This window comes from Xiphias gladius, chromosome 11 (genome assembly GCF_016859285.1).
Source record: "Xiphias gladius isolate SHS-SW01 ecotype Sanya breed wild chromosome 11, ASM1685928v1, whole genome shotgun sequence".
NCBI classification, from domain to species: domain Eukaryota; kingdom Metazoa; phylum Chordata; class Actinopteri; order Istiophoriformes; family Xiphiidae; genus Xiphias; species Xiphias gladius.
Genome location: NC_053410.1, coordinates 8231521 through 8256395, shown reverse-complemented (window position 1 = coordinate 8256395; position 24875 = coordinate 8231521). Strand labels below are relative to the sequence as shown.

At 40.4% G+C, this 24875-nt stretch overlaps 1 protein-coding gene across 9 annotated transcripts in view; it reads left to right on the top strand.

Annotated features, from left to right (window-relative positions):
* Positions 1-24875, top strand: part of camkmt (calmodulin-lysine N-methyltransferase) — a 118295-nt gene that overhangs the window by 74597 nt on the left and 18823 nt on the right. For 8 of the 9 annotated variants that reach the window (XM_040138651.1, XM_040138649.1, XM_040138650.1 and 5 more), the window contains 6 exons: positions 6825-6885; positions 8356-8407; positions 9092-9214; positions 14115-14178; positions 17741-17807; positions 20309-20383. In XM_040138651.1, the coding sequence (XP_039994585.1) occupies positions 6825-6885; positions 8356-8407; positions 9092-9214; positions 14115-14178; positions 17741-17807; positions 20309-20383 (442 nt within the window). The remainder of the gene's footprint in view (positions 1-6824; positions 6886-8355; positions 8408-9091; positions 9215-14114; positions 14179-17740; positions 17808-20308; positions 20384-24875) is intronic. The other variant, XM_040138655.1, reaches the window with a different exon arrangement.

Genomic DNA, 24875 nt, shown 5'->3' with positions numbered 1-24875 from the left:
TGTGTGTGTGTGTGTGTGTGTGTGTGTGTGTGTGTGTGTGTGTGTGTGTGTGTGTGTGTGTGTCTGTTTGTGTTTGTGTGAACAAAACCAACAGAGAGGTGTGTGTTTATGTGTCAGTATGTAATAGTGATAGAGGTGTGTGTGTGTGTGTGTGTGTGTGTGTGTGTGTGTGTGTGTGTGTGTGTGTGTGTGTGTGTGTGTGTGTGTGTGTGAACAAAGCAACATCACGGCCCACTTAACCCCATCTTGACACCTCTCTCTCTCACTCCCTTTCCATGCTTAGTCTATTTTTTTGCCACCCATTCCTATCCTCCATCCTCCCTCCCTCCTATTACTCCTCTCATTCCCATTCCTACTCTTCGTCCTTGTCACTCCTCTCCCTGCTTCATTCTTGCTCCTCCTCCTCTTCTTTCCTTTTCTTACTCCTCTTGCTACCCATTCGTTCTTCAGCCCATTGTATGTGCCCCATGTATAGTTTTACTTTTACTTCCATGTGGCTTTCTTCCTCCATCCTGCTTAACTTTCTCCCTCCTCCTCCTTTGATCGACTCCCCTTCCTTTTACTCCCCACATCTTCCTTCTCGCTACTCTTCTGTCGACCTTTAAAGCTTTTCACCATTCTGCTCTCCAACCCTCTCCACTCTGATCATCTCCCTCCTCGTTCTCATCCTCCTGCTCCTCCTATATCTCTTCGTCTACTCACCTTATCCTCTTGATAGCCTTTTACAGCAGCATTCTGCCCTTAGTAGGAGCCCTGACACAGGCTGAGGAAAGAAGGGCAAAAAACAAACATTTTATTTCCTGGAGATAAAAGAAACTGAGCTAGATTGCAGCTTTGTTTAGGAAAACTGTTGACCAAACCCTCAAAGGCCCAGGTGTAACTGTAAATACAGCAGCTGGCATCAGTAATGTGTTTTATTAAACTGTAAAGCAAACACAATCATCATTAGCAGGTCTTACTTGTAAAATGATCTTTGTGATGGTAAATTGTTGTCTCTGAGTTGTCAGAGACAATTTAGAATATGTCAGACCTAACAGAGACCACCTGTCTTTTAACATTTGGACTACATGAAGAGTGCTTGAACTTTGTAGAAGTTTAAACAGACTGAAAAGCAGCATCCATGTTACTTTCAGCACAAATCCACTTAATCAAATCCTGTTATCTTTTAAATGAATGTGTTTAAGGTGTGTTTAATTTATTCTTGGTACTGAGAACAGAGTTACAGCCTTGTCTCAAGTACTGTTATCTTAATTTGGCTTAGCTATTCAGTTATTTTAGGTAGCCTTTCGCCAAATAGTACCTGGATCCCGATCAGATATTTGAAATAGCCCTTTAGCTAATCCCATCCCTGCTGTCTGATCCCTGGCCTGGAAATGCCCTGGGATCTCCCAGGAAGACTTGGAAGAAGTGGGTGAGAGGAAAAGGACACCCTGGTTACTGGGTTACTTTTCTTAGCCTGCTGCCACCGCGGCCCAATTCTGGATAAGCAGCAGAAAACAGAGGAATGGATGGCTAATTCCATCCCTGTGCGTGTGATTACTGACAGCTACTGAGGCCAGATTAGCACTGCCATAAGTCCTGGAGTTCCCAGGGTCAGCCCCAGGTCACCAGGATGTGGAGGGATGAGGCTTTAGGACGATGGCATTATGCTGTAGATCAGTGGGTAGCTGCAATCAAGAAATCTGATTGGTTCCGCAGGCTTCTCACCTCCAGTACTGTTAACATCGTGTGTATCTGAGTTTAGAAAACACGCCAGGAATGAATTGTGTCTTTAGGACTTGTTTTTAAGTAAGCACTCAAGAAAACAAGACTAGGTTAAAACCTTCTGTTTGGCTGGACTGCCCTTTATCTGTTTGCTTCTGAAATAGTGACTGAAACGCAGCCCATTAAGACTACATATTAACCATCAGTCACTTCCAAGCCATGTCCAAGCTACTGCTCTGCACTGTTAAAGTCCTGATTTTCTAGTCATGACATCGTCTGACAAAATCACCTTACACATAAGTTTAAGACATTTCGGCTACATTTACTTGTAAAATGATCACTCAGGGAGAAAGTTAGAAGCTCATTCACGTCTGTGTCAGCTGCCGTGTGGTCAACTGAATGAGACACACAGAAAGGTGTGCCTGTGGAGGGAAAGCCCCACCTTGTGCTCATGGGGCCATACTGGCAACTCCATTCTATGGAGAGTAGTTAAGGTTTGTACAAAAAGTCGCTAGATTTGTTGCTAAGTGCTTTTGTGAAGGGAAGTCGCTAACGGGGTGTGAAAAGTCGGTAAATCTAGTGACAAAAGTGCTAAATTGGCAACACTGCCTATAAACTTCCATCTGATGACAAAATAGAAACTGTTTGCGCCAATTCATTCTGAAAGAGCAGCAGCCAATGGGGAAACTCCAACATTCGGCAGGCCGACCAATGGTATAACTTTATAACTCAATCAGTCAGTCAGACAGTCATGGAGATTTGCATTTATAGGGCTGGCCCTGCTGTTGCAGTCCAGCCAAAAGATGCATGTGTATAATAAAAACAGTAACATCCTTTTCTGCCTCAGCAAGTTGTGCAGATACAATTAAAAAGCTAAAAGCATTGATATCAGTCAATGAAGCAGAAACCGTTCAAAAGGCCTGCAAATGAAATGATAATCACATTTTTTTTTTCTTTCAGGAATATCTGTATTGAGATAATGATTAGATTTCATTACCACTGATCCATCTTTGGAAATAAAGTGGTTTTATTACATTTAACATTCTACACGGCCAGAAAACTGCCTTCACTTCACATGTAAGAAATAAGTAATTAAATAATGTGTAATTCACGTGAAATTGTCTTATGTCTTATTAAAGCTATATATGAATAAAATTGTACTCAACAATAATAATAATAATAATAATAATAATGATGCTACCACAGCACACAAAGACATAAAAGAATTTATCTGTGCATAGAAATAGGTTTTAGGTTATATTTGCAGGTCACCCGTGCAGAGACTAACGTGTGCTTAAAATAAGCACCAGTGATTGGTCAGGCAATGGTGGAAAATAAAGTTGTGAATGCATTTACATATTTTTGAGAAAAGTGTGCATCCCTACAGTATAGCAGCATGAATAAGACACTCCAAAGGGGGAAAAGAGGTTTGCAAAAGTACAAGGGGCAAACCTCCACATGTACAAAAATGAACACATGCACAATAGACATCCAAAGCCACCATACATGATACACATTTAATTTTTAAGAAGCACCTTTTTTACAACAGAAAAACACAACTTTTTGTATGTCTCACAGTTTCTAGTTGTTCCAAAACTAACGGTAGCAACCCAGAGGCGAGTTAACAGCGTTTTAGGCAAACAACTCCATTAAACCCCACATTTTGTTTTTGGGGTAACACCATTGACAAGGTTTAGAGCTTGGGACTGATAACTATATTAAGCTGACACACACACAAACACACACACACACACAAACACCCACACACACACACACCGACACTGCTTTCTTTTCTCATCTAGTAATTGAAGGTGAGAAATAATTTCATTATCCTCAGGAAGAGTAATCTGCTCTCTACTCCTGATCCCTTCATTTCCTGCAGTTCACCTCGACCTGGGAGGCAAACACACATCAACAGGCACCACATACTTATCACACATGCATGCACGCACATACACAAACACACAGACACACACATAGTTCCTGTCACCCTGGGCTATTAATGTTATTGGAGTTGGGGATTAACCATCAGATTCACATATGCTTTACAAAGCTTTATTACTTAGTGCTTTCTGTCTTGCGCTCTCTCGCACACATAAATGTGTTCACACACACACACACACACACCTGCACACACACACACAGGCACATAACTTTCTATGAAAGAAGGTTAATCCGGGAGTGTGGGCACCAGTTAGTGGACAGAAACGGGCACTGGGAGAGATGATGAAGACATGGCAGGCCATATCAGGTTTAGCACTTTACATTTTTGTGACTGGACTAAACTCTTGAGCACAGTGTTATCTGGTATTATTTTTCTTGATATAAGAATCACAGGTGGCCTTGAGGCATCTTGGTTTAACACATACAGATATGCAATCCCTTTTAGGGATGTGTAGACACCCTGAAAGGAAAAACACCTGAATTAAGGGTTTGTCTGAATTCTCCCTCTGAAACCTTCCCCTTCAGCTTCAGGGTGGGGAGGTGTTACAGTAACTTCACAATGCAAAAATTCGATGTTACTCACGACATGTACACATCATCAGAAATCAACAGCAGAATGAAAACAAAAAGAGAGTGCAGATGCGAGTATGAGGGCCATCATTTTTCTTCTTCTGCTTGTTTCGTTAGATGGTGGATCACACCCAGTTTGATGTTGCATTACCACCCTCTACTGTTCATCCCCCCAAGATGCTTTGGGTGGCCCTTGATATCAAGTGTCATGGTGACACACATCTGTTGACATAGAGGGGAGGGGCTTAAGTGTCATTTCACAGGGCAAAGGTTTGTGTTGGGATACCATTTTGTTTCATGTGAGCACACAATCAGAAGGGGAGGGGTCAAAGTTAAAGGGGGGAGGGAAAAATTACGATGCAGCTTCAGGCACACATTACCCCACACATACACCTATTTTAGAGGATGAACAAGTCCAGATTCCACTTAAACTCAGGACTTGACAAGAGTATCTAAAACCTTTATTATTATAAATTGAGAAAATGTAACAATGAGTATTTTTTAAATTCATCAATACATGGCATTATTACTTTTTATGTGTCTGGATTAAGTACAGCACGATGAGTTAAAGACTGAACTGGCTCATTGTCTGGTTTATTATCTGGTTAGATGTCATTGGTGGTTATAGCTTTTTCAGGCTTAATTATATGGGATCCAGGCTATTTATTTGGATCAGTGTAAACTTAGCTATAGAGATTCTGAGTGTCCCTTATTTAATAAATAAGATTCATCCTCCAGCCTTACTCAAACACAGTAAAAGTTTTTAAAAAAATTTCCCTCATTAAAGGATAAGGCTAGCGCTAAGCTATATTCTTGTTGTTGTCACTACTGGGTGACATTTTACTTCATTACTGCAGCACTTTACAAGTGTTTATTTTGACTCAATCTCCCATACACCGTTCTGCTGTGGTGAAAACTCACTAGTGCAGCAGATGTTTATTAATTCCTGAAAATAATGCCAACAATTGCACTGTTTACTCCTTTTTGACTAATGTTTGAGACCCATTTTTTGAGATTAATTACAGAGACAATGTAGGAAAATCAGAGAATCGAAAAAAGAAATGCATTGTTTGTTTTCAACTTTTAATGGGGTTATTGACAAAAAAAAAAAAGGATAAATCCAGTTTTATCCTTTAAACACATTATCAATAATCTTAATTATGAAGAACTCAAATCCAGAAAATATCAGATAAAAGAAAATATTTATGTGCACACAACAAACAACACAACTTAACATACAGTATAAATTCCTGCGGTGCTGATGTGTCAGTTCATAGTATAAAGTTTTCTGTATCAGTGTGTGACAAGCGCCCGACTGAAGAGGAATAACAGATGAAATTTAAAATGTCGTTATTTAAGCCTTACATGTCTTGACATTCTTTAGACACACAGAATAGCTACTCTGGCTGTCAACGTATTTGTATGTGTGTGGGTGTGTGTGGGTGTTTGTGTGCGTGTATGCTGTCAGGTCAAGATGTAGAGAGCGTGTTTTTTTCTAATGGGGAAAAGGAATATTTGGACATTTTATCAATAGGCATTATTAAATCCTTCTTGCTTGAGCTAATCTTGGCGGACCAGGGCGAGAGGGAAGAGAGAGAGCGATAGCGAGTGAGAGAGATAGACACAGAGAGGGAGAGTGAGAGAGCAGTGATGTCTGCCCCATGAGGTGAAGAGAGACCGCCTGTAAGCCGCTTATTATATCGACTACCACCTTTTCTCTCTCCTCTACACCTCCCTTCCTGCCTGCCCAGCTTTCTCTTGTTACCTCGCTCATTTTCTATCTCTGTCTCCTTCCCTCACTTGCTTTCTCCAACTCATTCTATAAACCCCTCATTCTTTTTTTTCTCCACAACTCCTTCATATAAACACACACACACTAACACACACACAGCCGGCGCCAAGCTGAACCTTCTTGTTCAAAGCCAGAAGCAAAAAGCTGAAGTTTTATTCAAATGAATGTTTACTTCTTCTACTGCCAAGATGTGTGTATTTGTCTCTGGGTGCGTGCGTGTGTGTGTGTGTGTGTGTGTGTGTGTGTGTGTGTGTGTGTGTGTGTGTGTGTGTGTGTGTGTGTGTGTGTGTGTGTGTGTGTGTGTGTGTGTGTGTTGGGAGAAAGCATGCAAGTGTGCGTGTGTTACATGCACAGCAGAAGGAGAAGGGCTGACAGTAGGTGATAAGCCAGACAGGCCTGCACGCTGTGATTATCACCCACCGGACCCCCTGTCATACACATAAACACACACACAAACACACATACACACTTGTATAGACAGTGCCCAATGAGAGAGTGTGTTGCAAGGATTTACGATAGACAGACGGACAGACAGAGAAGCCTTGGATCACAGGCAAGGTGGAAACCGCAAGAGAACCAAATTAACACAGACTGGAAAATACAATGCATCCAATTATGTTTCACTGAACACTCATTGTTTTTATTTCAGCTTTATATCAATATTAACGTGTTTTGATGTTGAGACACTGGAATCAAAGCACTGTGACACACGAGAGATAAGCTAGATAAATGCAAATAAATATATGTCGCTGCAATGTAACATCAGTCAGGCATTATGAGTAAATAACCCTCTGTTTGTCTTTTTTTGACGTAGGTGTGTGGCCTTCTGAAGAGGCGATGGCTCATTACTGTCTGCAGAAACATCACATGTTCAAGTGAGTTATTCCCCTGTTTTAACCTGCTCACTCTATTGTCAAAAGACTCAACTCTTCCACCAAGAAAACAAAGACTAACAGCTGTGATTAATTATATTCACGTAGATCAGGATCTACAACATTGTTTTTAATGTTGTATTTAAACTTTTGTCAGTTTAGCAAGTTTGGGTACGTTGTTAGCTAATTTGATTGTCCATATAGAAAAGACAGATAAGAGTTTTACATCAGTAAAACATTTGGAAATTAAATTTTGAAACATTTTTAAAGATGCTTGGCAGTGTACAACAGCCTTCCTTCAGCCATGTTTTATTTCACATGAAACCTTCTGCATGACAGGAAATTGCTTTATGATACAAAACAGGAAGAGGGCAAGCATTCTTCCTGTGCATACTTATTGAAAGCTTTTTGCAATGACAGGTTGTAACACTATAGTAGTGAAAGAAAAACTTGCTTTGAAAAAAATTCTCCTCTTCAGTAAAATTAAAGAAAAAAATTGAAAACAAAATTACTATCATTGAGGTGGAGGAAGGTAAAGTAGCAACAGCCCTGGAAATACCAACAAATAGCTGTTGTGAGATACAGTTATCCGTTTAACATTTTATCAAAATACATCAGTTCTTCTACATTTAAAGTGTTAATCTACAACACTGTGACAGTACATCAAGTTCATAAATGTAGTTCTCAGAAAACCAGTCAGCACCAACACTTTGCCAACCCGCCATAAGCGTTTGCTACCCGTGTCATTCTGTACCTTTCCATGCCACGCTGTGTTGTTCTGTGCTGCTCTTTCCCTGCTCCCGTGTGCTGAGCACTGGCCTGCCCTGCGGCACAGGGCTGAAAAGCACCCAGGCACCTTTGATTTCCACTCAAGGTGGAACATCACCCTTTGATTTCCTGTTTTAACATTCAAGAGGCGGGAGGCGAGAAAGAGAGGGGTATTGATCAGAGCAGCGTAGTGAAGGTCAGAAAGAGAGGGAGGGAGGCAGGAGGGATGAAAGAGGGGTAGAGATGGAGGGGAAGGGGAGATGAAAGGAGGAAGAGGATGGAGAGAGGGGTTGAATGAGCATGCAAGCTACAGGATTCTGTGTGTGTGTGTGTGTGTGTGTGTGTGTGTGTGTGTGTGTGTGTGTGTGTGTGTGTGTGTGTATGTGTGAGTGAGTGTGTGTTTTCTCAGATTTCCTGCTGATTGAGCTTGTGCTTCTCAATGTTCAGTATTCAGCTTCCAGGTTGATGGTTGAATTGATATTTCTAACCCTGCTGTGTTTAGAATGTGTGTGTGTGTATATGTACATTTGTGTGCTTCTACTGTACAGGGTGTGTGTGTGTGTGTGTGTGTGTGTGTGTGTGTGTGTGTGTGTGTGTGTGTGTGTGTGTGTGTGTGTGTGTGTGTGTGTGTGTTAGTGCTAAACTGCTAGGTTTGGCCCAGCAAGGTGAATCTCACTCGTCTCTCTCTTTTTCTCTGTCTCTCAGGGGTGCAGTGTGTGAGTTAGGAGGAGGTATGACTTGTCTTGCGGGGCTCATGGTAAGTGACACACACACATTTACAGATTCATGTGCGACAACTGGCTTGGCCTCCCTAATGAAACTGACCCTCACCAATCAATACACAAACAGCATGGGCACACAGTATCTATACCTGTTCATATGCACTCATCATTCACTTTGTGTGTGTGTGTGTGTGTGTGTGCGTGTGCATGTGTGTGTTTGCGTACCTTTACAAGTATATGCATGCGCAAGTTTTTACCCACGGTAAATTAACAGTAGGTCACATGTCTGATCTTCAGTGTTAACCACCTGAGGCCATGTTCACAGAACATCTTAAGCCTATGGTTAGCTCCTAACTGGTTGAATAACTCTTAAAATTATGAGTGAAGTCACTTGAATTTTTGGTCTAGGAATAATTTACAAAACATATTAGTGCTGAAACCAGCTCCTAAATCTGTGAACAGTTAGGGGTAATCCAGAGGACTCCTAAATTAGGCAGACCTAGTCATGTTAGGCACCTGCTTCTGGCAATATACTCCAAAATTGGATCCATGATTTTCAAAGATTCTAAGAATGGTAACCTTTTTTAGGAGAATTTTTTTTAAGTAGAGCTATAAATTAAAAGTATAATGTGTCATATGCGTAGATTACAGACATTGCTAAATTACCATGTAATTACTATGATGATGAAGATGTGTTTGTTAGCCGGAATGAATATCAGTTTCAGAAAACACACAGCTGCTTGATGGATTCTGGAGTCTACTTAACACTGCTGCCAAGTTTCCAGGCTGAACTCATGATACCAGTATCCTGGGAGGCTTCATGTCCTCAGTGGACAGCAACGGTGGGAGACAGTCTGTCCCATTCCACATATTTAATTTATAACAGTATATTAACTCACAGATTCTTGAATTATTAGCTTTAGCCTGTATTCCATTTTGAATTATATTGGTCAAATGCTGTAACTGTTAGTATGGCAACAGTATTTGCACCTCCGGCTGCTGTATTTTTATTGTGAATTACCAAGCTCCCCCCAAACTCATTTACTTGGTGTAAATTTCTGATCAGCGTTGTTAAATGTCTCAAGAGAAAAAACTCAGCTAGGAACTCAAGGTGTCATTTTGTTAGACTCTTTGATAAGATAAAATACTTTGTTATTGTGGTCCAGGATTTCTTTCCATAGCAGGCTATAGAAGGAATAGCCAGGTAAAACACTGTCTAAATATGGCAGTTTTGATGTTGGTTGTGTTACATGTGGATGAAACGTTTTTCCAAACTTTTCTATATTTTTTGAATTTGAAAAATAGAGTGATGTGTTCAGATGTGAAGCCAGTTTTTAGGATTAATGAAGGATTATTTTTGCATAAGATATAATGATTATGGGCTTTCATTTTGTTTATCAGCGCACACGCACACACACAAGCACAGAGTCACCAGCCCACCCAGGTAGGGACACCTAGCTGTATGGACTGGCTACAGGTTTAAAAGCTGTCCTCCCTTGACATGTTTCTCGGACATGCACACGCACGCACACACACACACACACACACACACACACACACACAAACACACAGACACACACTCACGCACACACACACACACACACACACACACACACACACACACACACACACACACACACACACACACACACACAAAGACACACTCAGATATACCAAAGTCAGTTAGCCATAGGGTTTATTAGCCAGGGTCTTAAGGCACTGTCCACATAGTAGGCGTCAATATCCCATCGATCTGCTAGATGCCTTTCTGTGTGTTGTGTGTGTGTGCGTGCGTGTGTGTTGTGTGTGCGTGCGTGCGTGTGTGTGCGTGTGAGTGCGTGTGCGTGCCTGCGTGTGTGAATGGAAGCCTGGTTTTATCTCCTGGCAGTCAATACACCATGTTATGACATTGGTGGCTTGAGATGGAATCCTTCCTTCACACCTCTCCTTCCCCTCCTCCCTCCTTCATCCGTCACTGACACCACATACAAGTTTTTTAGTAGTAGCACTTGTCCCTCCCCTTCACCCTGCTTTTTGTCATTCAGTCAACCCCCTGCTTTAATTCTTTATTTTATATTCTACATAATTTTCACACCCTGATTTAATCTCCTCCTTCCTTTCTTAGACATCCCCAAGGAGTGTCATGGTAAACTGCAGTCCAGAATTTGGGATAATATTAGATGTAATTCTTCATCTACATGGTGATGATGTTGACCAGAGGTTTTCAAACTGTGCCTCCCCAGGGGGCATGGGGGAATTGCGGGGGGCTGAGGCACAGGGAAAGTTATACTGAGATACTGCATGAGGTGAAAGAGACAGCTGTGTGCCATCGATCTGTTTTTCATAAAATCAACCTGAAGTTAGTTATTGTAGTTTGTCCTGATGATTTGACCTGCTTATTAACACAGTGAGCAGTTGGAGCTGTGCAGGAGACACACAGCCCCTGGCAGCAGTTGAGGTACTTTGAAACTCTTAACACCTGACTGCCTCAATTTGTGTAAAAGATTTTACTCCTTCTTGGAGTCATAACTCAGTAAAATTTGAACACACAGACATAATACACATACAGTATTTTTAGATTCAATGTGATTTACACTTTCCGAGGACATCATTCCTGTATCTTTGATGTTCGTTGCGAAAAAAGTCCATACACTTGCTTATAAATCAGGAAAAAACACTCTTCCTAAAATTCCAGAAATTACCTGAGAGTCCTGATGGTTCCATCTACAGTACCTTACCACATGCAATCAAATTAAAATGTGTATCTTAACATTCGTAGCCTCATCGGCAAATCTTAGTGTGTTAGATTGACCAGCTTCTCTTGGCAGACTTGAGAGCTCATATTCTGGTCATTTCTTGGTTAACCCCTTCAACCCATGGCTGTGTACTCTGCTTTGAAAACTATGATCTCTGTCACACGGCTTGCACTGATAAGCCAGGTGGAGGATTTAGCCCAACCTAGAGACGTGGCCCTTTTGCTGGTCAGTTAGTCGGTCCATGACCTGGGTCAAGACTGAAGTAGATCAAAAAGTACTTGATGCATAGCCATGACATTATCTTCAGACATTTATGGTCCTCAGCGTAAGAATCCTAATATCTTTATTGATCCCCTTACTACCTTGCACGACTGGCAAGTCTAACGTTTCGCTTAACCAGTCAAATATCTCAGCATTGATGGATTGTCACAAAATTTGCTGCAGATCACGGTCATGTTCTTCAGTTGATGTATTTCAACAACTTTGATGATCCCCTGACTTTTCATGTAGTGCCAACAGCAGGCTGACATTTTTTGGTTTGGAGTGAAGTGTCTCGATAACTTGGAGAGATCGCCATGAAAGTTGGTACAGAAAACCATATTACCTTAACTTAACTTTGGTTTATCTCTTAACGTTTCCTCTAGTGTCATCATTGACTCAAGGTTTCAATTTGTTCAATACTGTAGATTATGCCCAAATACCTGCAGAACTAATGGCATTCCCCTCAGCCTCAGCTGTAATTTATGATTAGTGCTAATTAGCAAATGTGACCATTCTAACACACTAAATGAAGATGGTGAACTTCACCATGTTAGCATTGTCATTGTGAGCATGTCGCCATGCTGCCATTTGCAGCAAGTACAGTCTCACAGATATGCTAGAATGGCATGTGTTGTTTCTCTTCTAATGTCCCGAAAATAGACTTATACATATACTCTAAGCTCATTTGAAATTATAATGATACACTATATAACCAAATTAAATAAGACTATGGGACTCCGTGTATGTTAGTTCATAATGCCATGGATAAATGTTGACATTTTCCAACCCCTAATCCAGAAAGCTCACTCCCGCAAACACTACTGATCTGTAAGATCTGGGAAGAATAATGCAAATCTCAACATCAAAATCAGAAGCAAATGCACCACTGAACTGTGTAAAGCACCGTATCAAAATGTTCAAACCAAAAACTTTTATGGCAAATACTTAAAACCATTACATGAGAGAGCCTGACAAAAAGAATACCTGTATTCAAGTCAAGGTTCATTGCATTGTAATAATTGAAGCTGAGAAAAATTGCAATGATCTTCAATGATGCACATATTTACTCTGTAAATAAATTGGCTGTCAAGTATAATAACCCTTTCCTTCTCAATTTTTCCATTCTACAGTGCTCCAGGTTTTCCATCTCTAAACTTCTCTGAATTTAAAAAGAGTTAATACAACTTCAAAGAATAGACTATAAATAGACCATTTAATATATACTTCATGAAAAGGCTTATATTGCTCTTTTTTTTTAAACGATCTTACCAATCTCTCGGTGTCTCTCTCTCTCTTATCGGAAATCTGTTCAAATTATTCCCGTCTTTAAATCTGATGACCAAACTCTTGTTTCAATCCGGTTCTTATTCAACCAGATAGGTCCAAACGTAGTAATCAATAACAAAACACTTCAAAAATTGCTTATCAGTCATTAGAAGAAAGTTAATTTCTTTCTTAATCAACTCTAATCACGATTACTTGTGTTTTTCAGACAGTACTAAACAACTCTTAAGTATTGCTCCTAAAACACATAAAATGTATGGTTATTGTTTGATATCGTATTACCAATTGACAGTGGTGTACAGTTTGACATTTTAACAACATTGTTTTAGATTAAGATGTTTGAGAGCATTTGAAACAGCCTGACTCTGCATGTGTATAGTGTTAGTGGTGGGTGGCGGGGTGTAGCTAATGGGTTGCCAGGTTGGGCTCCTGAACTTTCAGCTGGGTGCCCTGGTTCAGCCTGGAGGTCCCTTCCTCCATTTGAGCAGATGGTGGAAAGCACAGCACTCAGTGACCCCCTCACACACCCTGCAGCACCTGAACATGTGTGTCCGTGTGGGTAAAAGCATACGTGTGTGTGTGTTCTGTTTGTTTCAGAAATTTTCAAACACTGGATATACCACATAATTCTTATTTTCTATATGCCATACGAGTCGAGATTACATTGAATCGGCCATATTGGATTTGCATGCATACCAACACAATAGCTACTTGCACTTACACTCACCCATGTGTATATGCACACACATCCTCCTTAACAGAAATTGACAGCCTGACACACACTTGCTGATATAAAAAAGCATCTGCAGAGAAAAGAAAATGTGAAAAGATGAGGTTATAGTAAAGCACACACCTCTCTATCTATATCTTCCTCACACAGAGACACACAGTGCAGCACAAAGCTTTCTATCCATTCTCCTGTCTCCCTCCCTCTCCCTCTCTTTCTCTTCGTCTCCCATAGTCTGCACCGCAAAGTTATATGAAGGGCATCAGGCAGGCCGGCGAGCCGAGTGCAGAGTGACAGCGGCGAACGGAGTGATGGCTCGGCCCGATAAACACCCAGCGTCAAATGAAAAGGCTCTGCGCTTGCCATCATCCCCTGTCACAATGCAATTACTGAACAGAGTGATAGCAAGATAGCAGCCCCCACCGCTAGCCACAATGATAAAAGTATTGACTGATTTGATTGAATGATTAAAATAATGCAGACATAAAAATGGGGTGAAGATAGAGAGGGAAATGGCAGGGAGGAGAGGGAGCAATGGAGAGAGAGGATGGGGCGGGCTGGGCTGCCAAGAGTGAGGCTTTGTAGATATGGTTATGTCATTATTGTGTGTGTGTGTTTTCAGATGTTTGCTTCATCTAAGGGTGCTTTTGGTTTTGTTCTGTGGTTCTGTGTTGTTTCATTTCTCTGCCTCTTTCCTGTCTCTCTGTCTCTCAGGTTGCCATTTGTGCTGACGTGAAGGAAGTTCTGCTATCAGATGGGAACGAGAAGTCCATTCAGAGTATCCTTTCATCGTCTCTTTCTGTGTATCTCTCCATCTCTACCTCATTCCTCTAGCTCACATTTATTTATATGCATTCACATGAATTTGTTTCTGTGAATACTTTTGTCTTTTCTATTGGGGTTTGTAATAGCAAATCACATTGATTTGCACACATTCATGTGTGTTTAAGTATTAGATGGTACTTATATATATACTATAACCTCATATATATATAATATATAAATATTACAGACTCAAAAAGCACATGTGATGTGAAGTCTTACACTTCACGTAAAAATGTTATATTTCTTGGCAAGTGTCACATGTTAAATGCTGTTACACATGTATAATATATATATATATATATATATATATATAATATAATATATATATATGTGTGTGTGTGTGTGTGTGTGTGTGTGTGTGTGTGTGTGTGTGTGTGTGTGTGTATATGTATATATGTATATATATGTATGTACATCAATAAAATGATTGCAACTCCTCAAGTGGTAATATCCTATTAATCAGTCAAAATCATCGTGCCAAGTTTTATTCCCTATTAAATAGATCTAAATTGAGGCATTGCAATCCATTGTTAATACTAGTAAATTCTGATTCTGTTTCAATATCTTCCAGGCTGTGTGACCAAGATTAATTTCTTGACTCTTTGGGGCTGTATCATAAACGATACACTGTGTACTGGTACCTTGGTGTTTCAGCCCAAAAACTGGAGATTGGGTTGGAGTGAAAGAAGATTAGCCATCCACCTCTTTTATCTTTAGGCAAAAGCAGCAGATGGGGCACCCAGAGTGACAAATATCCAGCACTAGCGCTCAACATGGCATCTACCAATCCTAGCTGCCCACAATGCCAAGTTAAGAGCACAGTAATTGCCATGCTGTCAGATTTTGTTCGAGACTTCATCTAATGCTAAGGCTAGGGTTAGGGCTTGATGAGTGTTTTGGAAGCACGAAGAATCAAGGTTTGTTTGAAATGTTTTTGTGTGGTTAAGGTTTAGGCCTATAATTAAGTTTTTGGGACAACTCTTTAGGTCTGATTTTTTTTTTTTTTGCCAACATTTGTTCTTTGAGTGGGTTATTGATCAACTCTGTCAGCTTGCAAACCATCTTGCTCTTCTTTTCAATTTTACCCATGTCCCTTTCTGATCTCCTTTATAGCCTCTTGTTTTCCCTCTTTTCTTCCCTTCTTCTTTCATCCTTGCTGTCCTTTTTCTCCCATCCTTCCAGATCTTGCTTTATTCACTCAACAGCTATGCAGAAAGAAAAAGACGCTCTGACTCGTTACAGTTGTTTCACAAAAGCAGGAAATATAAATACGCATTTCTTCCCCATTGACCGACATGGCACTTCCATATTTTGCTCTGCTGACAATATATCTGTCTCAGCCAGCTACAATGCTCCTTTACTGATCACAATAAGACCAAACAATAACATTATGGAGCCTGCAGAACATACACACACGCACAAGGGCACACAAACAATACACCATTGACCAACTGCTTTGTTTCACAGAACAAACACATAGAGAGAATTGTAAGTGAAATCATAGCGGGAATGGATCGAACAAAAACGGAAAGAGAGAGGGAGCGTTGAGAAAGACAGATAATTTCTTCTGGGCTCAGCCAAATTGGCCCATTCACATACTGCAGGCACTATGTGGCATTTCCTCTCACGGAGGAAGCTGTTGGTCTTAGCCTTGTGCTAATGACCACTGTTTGTCTTGCATAGCCTTATTGTGTGGCTAGTGTTACAATAACAAGAGATCATGGGTTGTGATAGCACTCAGTTGTATTCATTGAAATAGATGAGAAGATAATTTAGAAAAAGAAGTTGTGAATAGGCGACATTTAGTTACATATATCTAGAGAATAGATTTTTCTCTTTCCTTAGAAGTTGTTGATCTCATTTAAAGTGCAGAAACACACACAAACACACAGCATAGAGAGGAGCGACTCTGTTGCAGTGACCTTGAATACTCATGCTAAAAATCAATTGAAATGTTCCATTAAGAATGATTGATGCATGTCATTGGCTGCTACTTGTCCGCTTGAAGTGATGGGAGCAAATATTCCTCCACTTTAATGGTCAGTAATACTAAAATATCTCTCTCTCTCTTTGACTTTTTCCTCTTCATTTTGTTGTGTGTGTTTTCAATTTGTGTGTGTGTTTGTGCATTTGCTGACCTCTCCCCTAGTGGTGTGCTAGTGATGAGATTACAGTAAGCTGCTCTGCTCTTCGCCCTGTCATCCCTATGCATAACACACTGATGCACAGGTGTCTAGCGTGTGTGTGCGTGTGCGTGTGCGTGTGTGTGTGTGTTGTGTGCCGTGTGCCGTGTGCCTATGCTTGCATATTTACACTTGTGTATAAATGTACGCTAACCTACATATTAATGTGTATCTGTGTCTGGGAGGCCTCTTTGATTTTGGATTGGCTCTGTAGCTATCAATTCGTCCATCAACTTATCACGTGTTCCTGCTCTCTCTCACTATATCTCTCTAACTCTCTTGCTCTCTGTCTTTGTCAATTGGATTTGTCTCAGCTCTTTGTAGGCTTTAAAGACAAGGAAATCCTAATTGAATTGCTTTGCAACTCCACAAGCCAGTGTCTTAATAGACAACTTGACATCAATCGCCGTGCCTTTGTGTGTGATTATCTGCATGTGTGTGTTTGTGTGTGTGTTTGTGAGAAGGACAGTGTGAGTGTGTGTGTCTGTGGTTAAAAGCCTTCCCATTGATCCAACTAGAGGCTGCTGTGATCTGCTTCTGCAGGCAAGCTCCCTATCCCTGGAGTTCATCTCTGGTCATTCATACTTTCTCTATGAGGATGTCTACCATATATGTTTTTACCTAAATAGGTTCTTAGTTAGAGTTTGTGTCTCTTGATTTAGCTCTAACAAATCTGTCTGGGAGGCCTCTTTGATGGGACAGTTGGTAGTTTGAATCTCCTGATTCGTTAGGGGAATGTAAATGAAGGAGGTAGATGACCAATTTTCTTTCCTCCATCAGGATCCACGTTTCATGTTTCAAACACGCTATGGTTCACACGAAGAATTTCCAATATTTGGCTATAAATTAGTATTTGCAAAAAGATTAATTGGATTAGAAAATATATATTAAATCCACAGTGCATAGAATTTTATGCAATTATAATATCTTTCAAACTATTTAGATGGCAAAACTTTTTATTGGTGGAAAAATACTGTAAGACAATCCTGGTGAAAACTGGTTCAAACTCTTTGCTGACCAATTTTCCTAGACATCATTCTCTATCACAATTTTTTTTTTTTTTGATACTGCCACTGGGTGCCAGAGATGGAAATTTTCATATTCTACACACAGTGGCCTTAATTTGAATTTAAGTCCACTAGAGGCCTAACTGCAAGGACTCAGCAAATACAGTTTTAACAGCGATTCTCTGAATTTTTTATCTACTCTAAGCGTCATTGCATTTATGCAAATAGAACATTTACATAATATAATATGGGATCTTTAAGCTTTTCCTACAAATGACGATGTAATATGTTTGTCTATAATGAATCCTTGACCGTGGTACGTCAGATGTTCGACGGCTGGTTGAGAGAAACCGGCAAGCTGGAAAGTTCGGGTCAACACATGTATCTGCCAGGTGAGACCATTTTCACAGCATGACTGCTGCTCTGGGTCCTTTATCACTACAGTCAGATAGAAGAGTGGAAAGTGTGCAGTGCTTGTTGTAGTGTTCAAATATTTCTCCTAAAAGTTCTCTCTTTGATTGGGGCCTATATCTTACTGAACTCCAAGCCAACGAGTAAACATAACCTACTATATGCCATGTGGTGGATGTTTTTACAGTACCGTGAGTGCATACATTTTTAGTTTGGGTGGCCCGAGTAGGAGTATAAATCCCAACCATGGCTGTATTTTAGTCATTCTCAACACAGATACAGCACAACTAAACCTCCCTTCTTAAGCAAGTAACAACAACACCAACAAACATAAAAGCTACATGAGATTAAAGTGAATGGTAAGTAAGAGACACAAAAGCTACACAATAGGTAAGAGAAATATTTTTCCCCAGCTGTGTAGTTTGAGAATGAAATACTGAGGATGAAAGAAAGATTGTTTAAATCGTGCTTATTTATAGGAATACATGTATACTCTTCTGTAGGCCTACTTTCAACTCTTGACAACGTGAATTAATCTTGGAACAAACACCAAAATATTATCTACTGATTTATGTTGTTTGTTCTTGTGTGTGTAGTAGTTTCCCTTTTTAGATATCTAAACCTATTCATCACCTGTATAGCGTTTGACTTAACTATTGGCAGAAATTTCCAAATGATAAATGGGAAATTGTTTTGTTCAATTTTCGCAATTGTCAAATATCTGTAAGTGATAGTTTTTGACCAGCTTTATACCATTGTAATGTATGAATGTCTTATGTGAATTAAATGAACCACTAACTTAAAATACAATCAAACCAGATTTTTATCTTTTTACTTTGTTCTGTCTTTAAGTCTGAAAAATAAATGACATGCTGCAAAGTAGAACACGTGTGTCTACGTGTGTTCACGCACACAGAATCATTGAAGCAAGATGATTCCCTTTGATAGGGAGTTCTCATCCAGAAACCATCAAGAGAACTTTCCATAACACACACACACACACACACACATATGCACACCTCATATGCAAGGACGGGCTAAAACATAGTTAATTGTTGTCCCTGTCTCAAAAAAGGCATTTTGCCATTGACTGACTGTTTTGCTCCCCTACCTCTTCTGTCTCTCCCTCTCTCTCCATTTCTCCCTCTTGCACATATTTACAGGAGTGGAAGATGGAGTGAAAAAGTAAACGTATAATTAGGCTACATTACTTTGATTGTTTTCTTTTCAGATTATGCCTGCTGTCATCGCCGCACCACAAGAGAGGGCGAAGGGCATGATGCGATTGGACAAGGGGAGGGAGAGGGAGGGGCATGTCGTATGATGGTGTGTGCACATGCACGCGTATGTGTGTGCGAGCGTTGGGACCTCCTGCCGCGAATCGAGATTGTGTTTCTAGCTGGGCCTAATGTTTTGTTTACTGAGTGTTAATAATGCCTAATTAATAATACCCCAATCTGCCTGACAGTCTGAGAGAGAGAGAGAGAGAGACTGGGAAAATGGAATGGAAAACGAGATGGAGGAAGAGTACGCAGTGTCAGCGCAGCACTTACTAAATCTGGATCAACCAAATTACAGCCAAATAAAAAGCAAATAAAACACAACAGCCACTGGTAATCTACAAATTTCTAAACTGTCTGAGCACCATGAGTGACCAGTAACTGGAAAGACTTTTTTGAAGTATAGACGCGTGACCACAACCTGGCCATTGAGACTGGTGCACGAGATTGGCAACACTTTTTGCTACTCTAATAGCAAGAATTTGACTCACTCTCCACTAAATTGCCAAACCCAAATGTAATACTTACTTGTGGAAGAATCTTACATTGCATTAGAGGCACCAAAATATGTCTAAGTTCTCAATTTTCCCAAACTATAGCTCATCCTATAATATGTATTTTCTTTTTTTATAGTGTATATAGGGTTTTATAGTAAATATTTTGTAGTAATATCATTCTGAATCACTGTACTTATAGTGCAAAACATATATAACCTGCTTTGGCAATGGCCATGCCAATAAACTAAGAAAGAGGAAGAGAGAGGGATATTGAATAACATGTATAGATGTAGCCTTTCTGTGTGTGGGAGTGTGTGTGCGTGTGTGTGTGTGTGTGTGTGTGTGTGTGTGTGTGTGTGTGTGTGTGTGTGTGTGTGTGTGTGTGTGTGTGTGTGTGTGTGTTCACATAGTATAAATGTCAAGTGTCATGTCAGAAGCTCCCTCTCTTTACCTCACAGATGATATGTTGTCCCTCCCCGACGCTTTCTCCAAGTCTCTACTGAAGCAGAAAAACAGTGGGGGTCAGAGAGAAAGGTGTCAGGCAGCAAGAAGCCCAAAGTGTTGGAAAGAGAGAAAAGAAGTGGTGAAGGACAAAAGACGGACAAACTGCTGTTGCTCGCTGTGCAGTTTCATGAACACTGGCTTTCGCTGTCACTCGCTCTGCAAATACTTACTTTTGGTCTCTGTTTAATGTGTGTCTTACAGGGTAGTGAGGTGGGACTGTGAGTCGGACATTTCAGCACTAGAGGGTCATTTTGACATCGTCATGTGTGCAGACTGGTAGGTTCATACAGGCAGATTTACTTCTGTGTGTGCATTCATGGTGTGAATTTTCACTTTTGCGTGACAGTTCTTGCAGGAACCCCCACCAGTGCCTGGACCTTCCCCGCCTTTTCCACACACACACACACACACACACACACACACACACACACACACACACACACACACACACATATACTCACACACTCATACACTCATGCACACATACATACATATGCTCAGATGCCTGCCTGCCTCCATTTTACACCAAATTGCCTCGTTTTCATGCTTGGTGTCCCAGCAAATGGATGACTTAGGCAAATTGCAAATAATTGCGCCTTGACAAGGAAGGAGACACAGTAAGATAAAGAAAGAGTTGAGGGCGGATGGAAGGAGGAGCAGAAATGGAGCTGGAAATGGAGAGATAGAGCAACATAAACATAACAATTAGCCCGTCGGTCATTGAAATGTAGATCTTGTGGCTAATCAAGAATTACATCTGTTTTATCGCTCAGTTGTGCTCTGTGAAATAAAAGGCACCAGGATTTTAAGTGTATCCTGCACCATGACTTAAAAAAAACGAAAAAAAACGAAGAAAGGTAAGAAGGATCTGTGAAAGAAATTGCTACTCTGAAATGTGATTCAAGTTATATGTGCAATCAAAAGGGATAGACTGCAACCTTGACTTGTTTTCACAGGCACACACACACACACACACACACACACACAGTTGTACTGGTAAATAAAAGTGTACGTAAGCCTTTTACATCCTAGGCCTGGCCAGTACATACCTGCAGTATCTATGCATGGAGAGAAAGAATGAAAAATCAAATCAAAAATGATCTTATCTGCACTCTTTACTATACAAACATGTTTTGAGCATGTCAGAATTGGGGAAAAAAATTATAATAAACTAGAATGGCACTCTGTAGAGCACATATCTCCACCACGGCCAAATATTGACAAAAATGTCAAAAATCCCCTATCTTTCAATGTTAAGGAAAGTGATAAAAAATTCCTGGATCTACCCCTTTAACTGGAACCACACCAAAATAGAATGGGTTCGTTCCCACGCCATGCCCAATCCCTCCACCAAGTTTTGCTTAATCCTGCTGACAAATAAACAAAAAAAACCAAAAAACAAACAGACACAGTTGAATTCATAACCTCCCTGTCGGAGGGAATTATAATGTTTTGCTTGGGTGTCTACACTGTAAAAAGGCCAGCTTATTTTATTTGACATAAAAAGTATTAGAAGATGTTAAGAAGTTATAAAAAAAAAAAAATCACATCATTTAAAAAAAGCACCAAAGATGTGCCATCCAGCCAAGTAAGGTCCTTGCTTCGACACAAGGGAGTGAGTTATGATAACTACTTAAAGAACATTTAGCTATGATTCAGTACAAAATAACAAAGTGTCATTATTTGAAATGTGTCTGGCCTTCTTATAGTCTCTGCATGGGATCCTGCCTAGTTACTCCATTGCTCATGTGGGCAGTGATTTTTAGGGGGGTAACACATGCAGTGGTACTCGTCTAAGTAGCAACCCAGCCTTTGTTAGTGGTGAAGGAAGCTGAAGGTGTAGGTCTTTACTTTTTGGGCTTGGTTGTCTCAAAAGGCTTCCAAATCTGCAGGCAGATATCAGGGGGTCAGACGGTGGGCAGGTGCGGTGGTTGTCAAAGCAAAACAACAGGTGTGAAAGGAGTTCATGTAGGACATGGAGAGGGACTTTATTTTGTCCTCAACAAGGTGCAGGCAAACCTTTAGACGACTCTGGAGGGAGAAGCAGGGGCTTATTTTAGCAGGAGAGTAGAACTGTTGACCTTGACTGGTGATATTGTTGGATAATGAAAGGAACAGTTTGAGAAACTCCCCGAGTTTCACCCTGAGATGCTGCAGGCGCTGGACAGTGTTGGGCTGTCTTGGTTCATGTCCCTCTATATTGATGGAGGTTGAAGACAGTGCGTCATGACTGGAAGAGAGGCATGGTGGTTTCCGTTTTTCAGAACTGGTCATGGAACAGTGGACCAGCAACTTCCTTTAGGCTATTTCAAATTTTTAGATGTGAGTAAACTGCATTTATGTCTGTTTACCCTCCACCGCACCTGCAAACACACACAAGCTGAGAAGATGGACATGCTTTAGGTTAAAGCAAAAGTACTTGGCTATTTTCCAGCTTCACAAACACTGAACAAAATCAGCTTGTGTACAGTATGTGTGTATCTATCTGCACGAGTGTGCGCATCTGTGCTAAGTGCAGCATTAGCAAACACTGTTATCATTATTGTAATGTCACCATCATTACAGGTAATAGTCAGGTACAGCGCCCAGAGAGAGAGAAAGAGCAGGCAGCTAATAGAGGATATTTTACAGTGGACTACTGTATATGCACATGTGTGTATGATAGATACAAGCAGATAGTGTGAAAGCAGAATAAATTGCATGTGAATTTTTTATATCACAGGTTCTTCAGATTTCCCATTTCTATCAGCAGAGATGCCTGCTTTAGCCATGGGTCTGTGTGCAGGTGTGTGTGTGTGTGTGTGTGTGCTGCAAGATGTTTGTGTGGTGTCATCTCTGTGTGTGTATGTGAGTGAGTGATTGTGTGATAATTGCAGAGGTAGTGGTTGAAGAGTGATGGCTGACCGATTAATGGGCGCGTCATTGTGATGATCACCTGCGAAAAGGTCAACAACGCAGCTTCCATTCCGATTAATTATACCTCCTACCAGTGGCAATGGAACCACTGCTGAGAAGAGAGGAGAGCAGAGAAGTAAGGAAAGGAGAGGAGTTTAGTGAAATATTGTGTATCAGGAGTCCATTATGTGCTAACTTCTTTGGATATCCTGCCTATTTTTGAAGAGGGGTATTGGGCAAAAGAAGAATTGCTGATTTCCCGGAGTGGATTTTGCCATTAGAGATGTTATTTAAGTGCTGTTAAAGTATGAATCCGGCACCGCTGGATTCACACTTTAACAACTTTTTAACGTGATGAAATTGCACCACTCAAATAAGACATTATGAACTGCCTCTCTGTTTGATGTCACAACTGGGAAAAATGTAATTCTGAATTGTAGGTTAGTGTACCATAGAGATCTTGGTAGAGTAGGAGTTGATTAAAATAATGCTACAGTTATGTCAAATGACTTTGGGTGAAACTGAATAAAAAAACAAAGTTACTACTGTCCATCATATATATACTAGGTATAATGTATATATACAGTAGTCAGGCTAATTTGTCACAAAAATAGGAAAATAATCCACCACTGCTGCTAGCAGTTATTTTACAGGGTGCTTGGTATTAAATCTCTTGAAAGACACTGATTGTTCTTCCAGCTCGAGACTGTCCTGTAAAAAACGAGCCCACCGGTCGTCTGTATGATCAGCTTATTATGAGCCATAGTTACGTTTTATTGTTTTGCTGACTTCTAGTGGTCAAGTTGATTATGACAGGAGCAAAGGAGGAGGTTAGGTGATGTAGTATATAGAGCGAAAAAGTCCGCATTACGTAGAGCTTGGGGGGAATGGATGGGTTGACGAAACAGAACATTTATACAGGAGACAGCTGTTCGTTTTCTTTGTGAAACCCATTGCGAATCGATCGATGAAAGCAATCAGCGGTGTTCCTTGTATCCATGACCATTCCACAACCTTAACCACATGTTTATTATTGTAACCATGACGATGAAGGTCCTCTAACCTTAACAGTACTTATTTTAACCCAAACCATGGTCTTTTCCTGAACCTGAGCAAGTAGTTTATGTGCCTAAACCTAACCACAGCCCTAACTGTGTGTTTATAATTGTTACCATGACGATGAAGGTTCGGTACGCCTGCCGCTGGTACGTTCCTATCTGAGGGTAGGGACAAGCAACCTACATATACTGTATGGTTGTCCAAGGTGATTCAACTTTAAGTTGACCATATCTAAGCAAATAGAGTTCCAGACACATTTCCCCATCATGGAACAAACATGAAAAAAAAGGTGAAGGATGATAGAAAGATTGGTGAAGAAAACAAAAAGGTAATGGAGAGAGTGAGAGGCTAAAAGAGAAATCAAAGAAATGAAGAAGAAAAACAGAGGGAACGATTACATTCAGTTAATATACTGTAAATTTTTAAAGTCCTGCTCCACTCAAAAGTGTGCATTGCTTGATGTTACCATCACTGATTTTGTGACAACACAAGTAGTTTGGAGCCAGTCTCGGTTCAGTATGAAACATATGAAACTTATGAAGTGTGATGTAGAAACTTGAAACCTTGGATTCACACATACTGAGAATGGACATTTTAGTGGGAATACGAGACATCTCGTGTCCAGCAGTGAAAAAATGTTTAACTTGTTAATTGAGGTGATCTTTACATTTTTTCAGTTTTCCAAAAGTATAATCAGTGACAGTTGATATCTAAGAGATTCAAAGAGAGAAAGACAGACAGTAGTCCAGGAATAGTGGAGTGCTGGGTGCCTCCTTACATCTACTGTGTGTGTGTGTGTGTGTGTGTGTGTGTG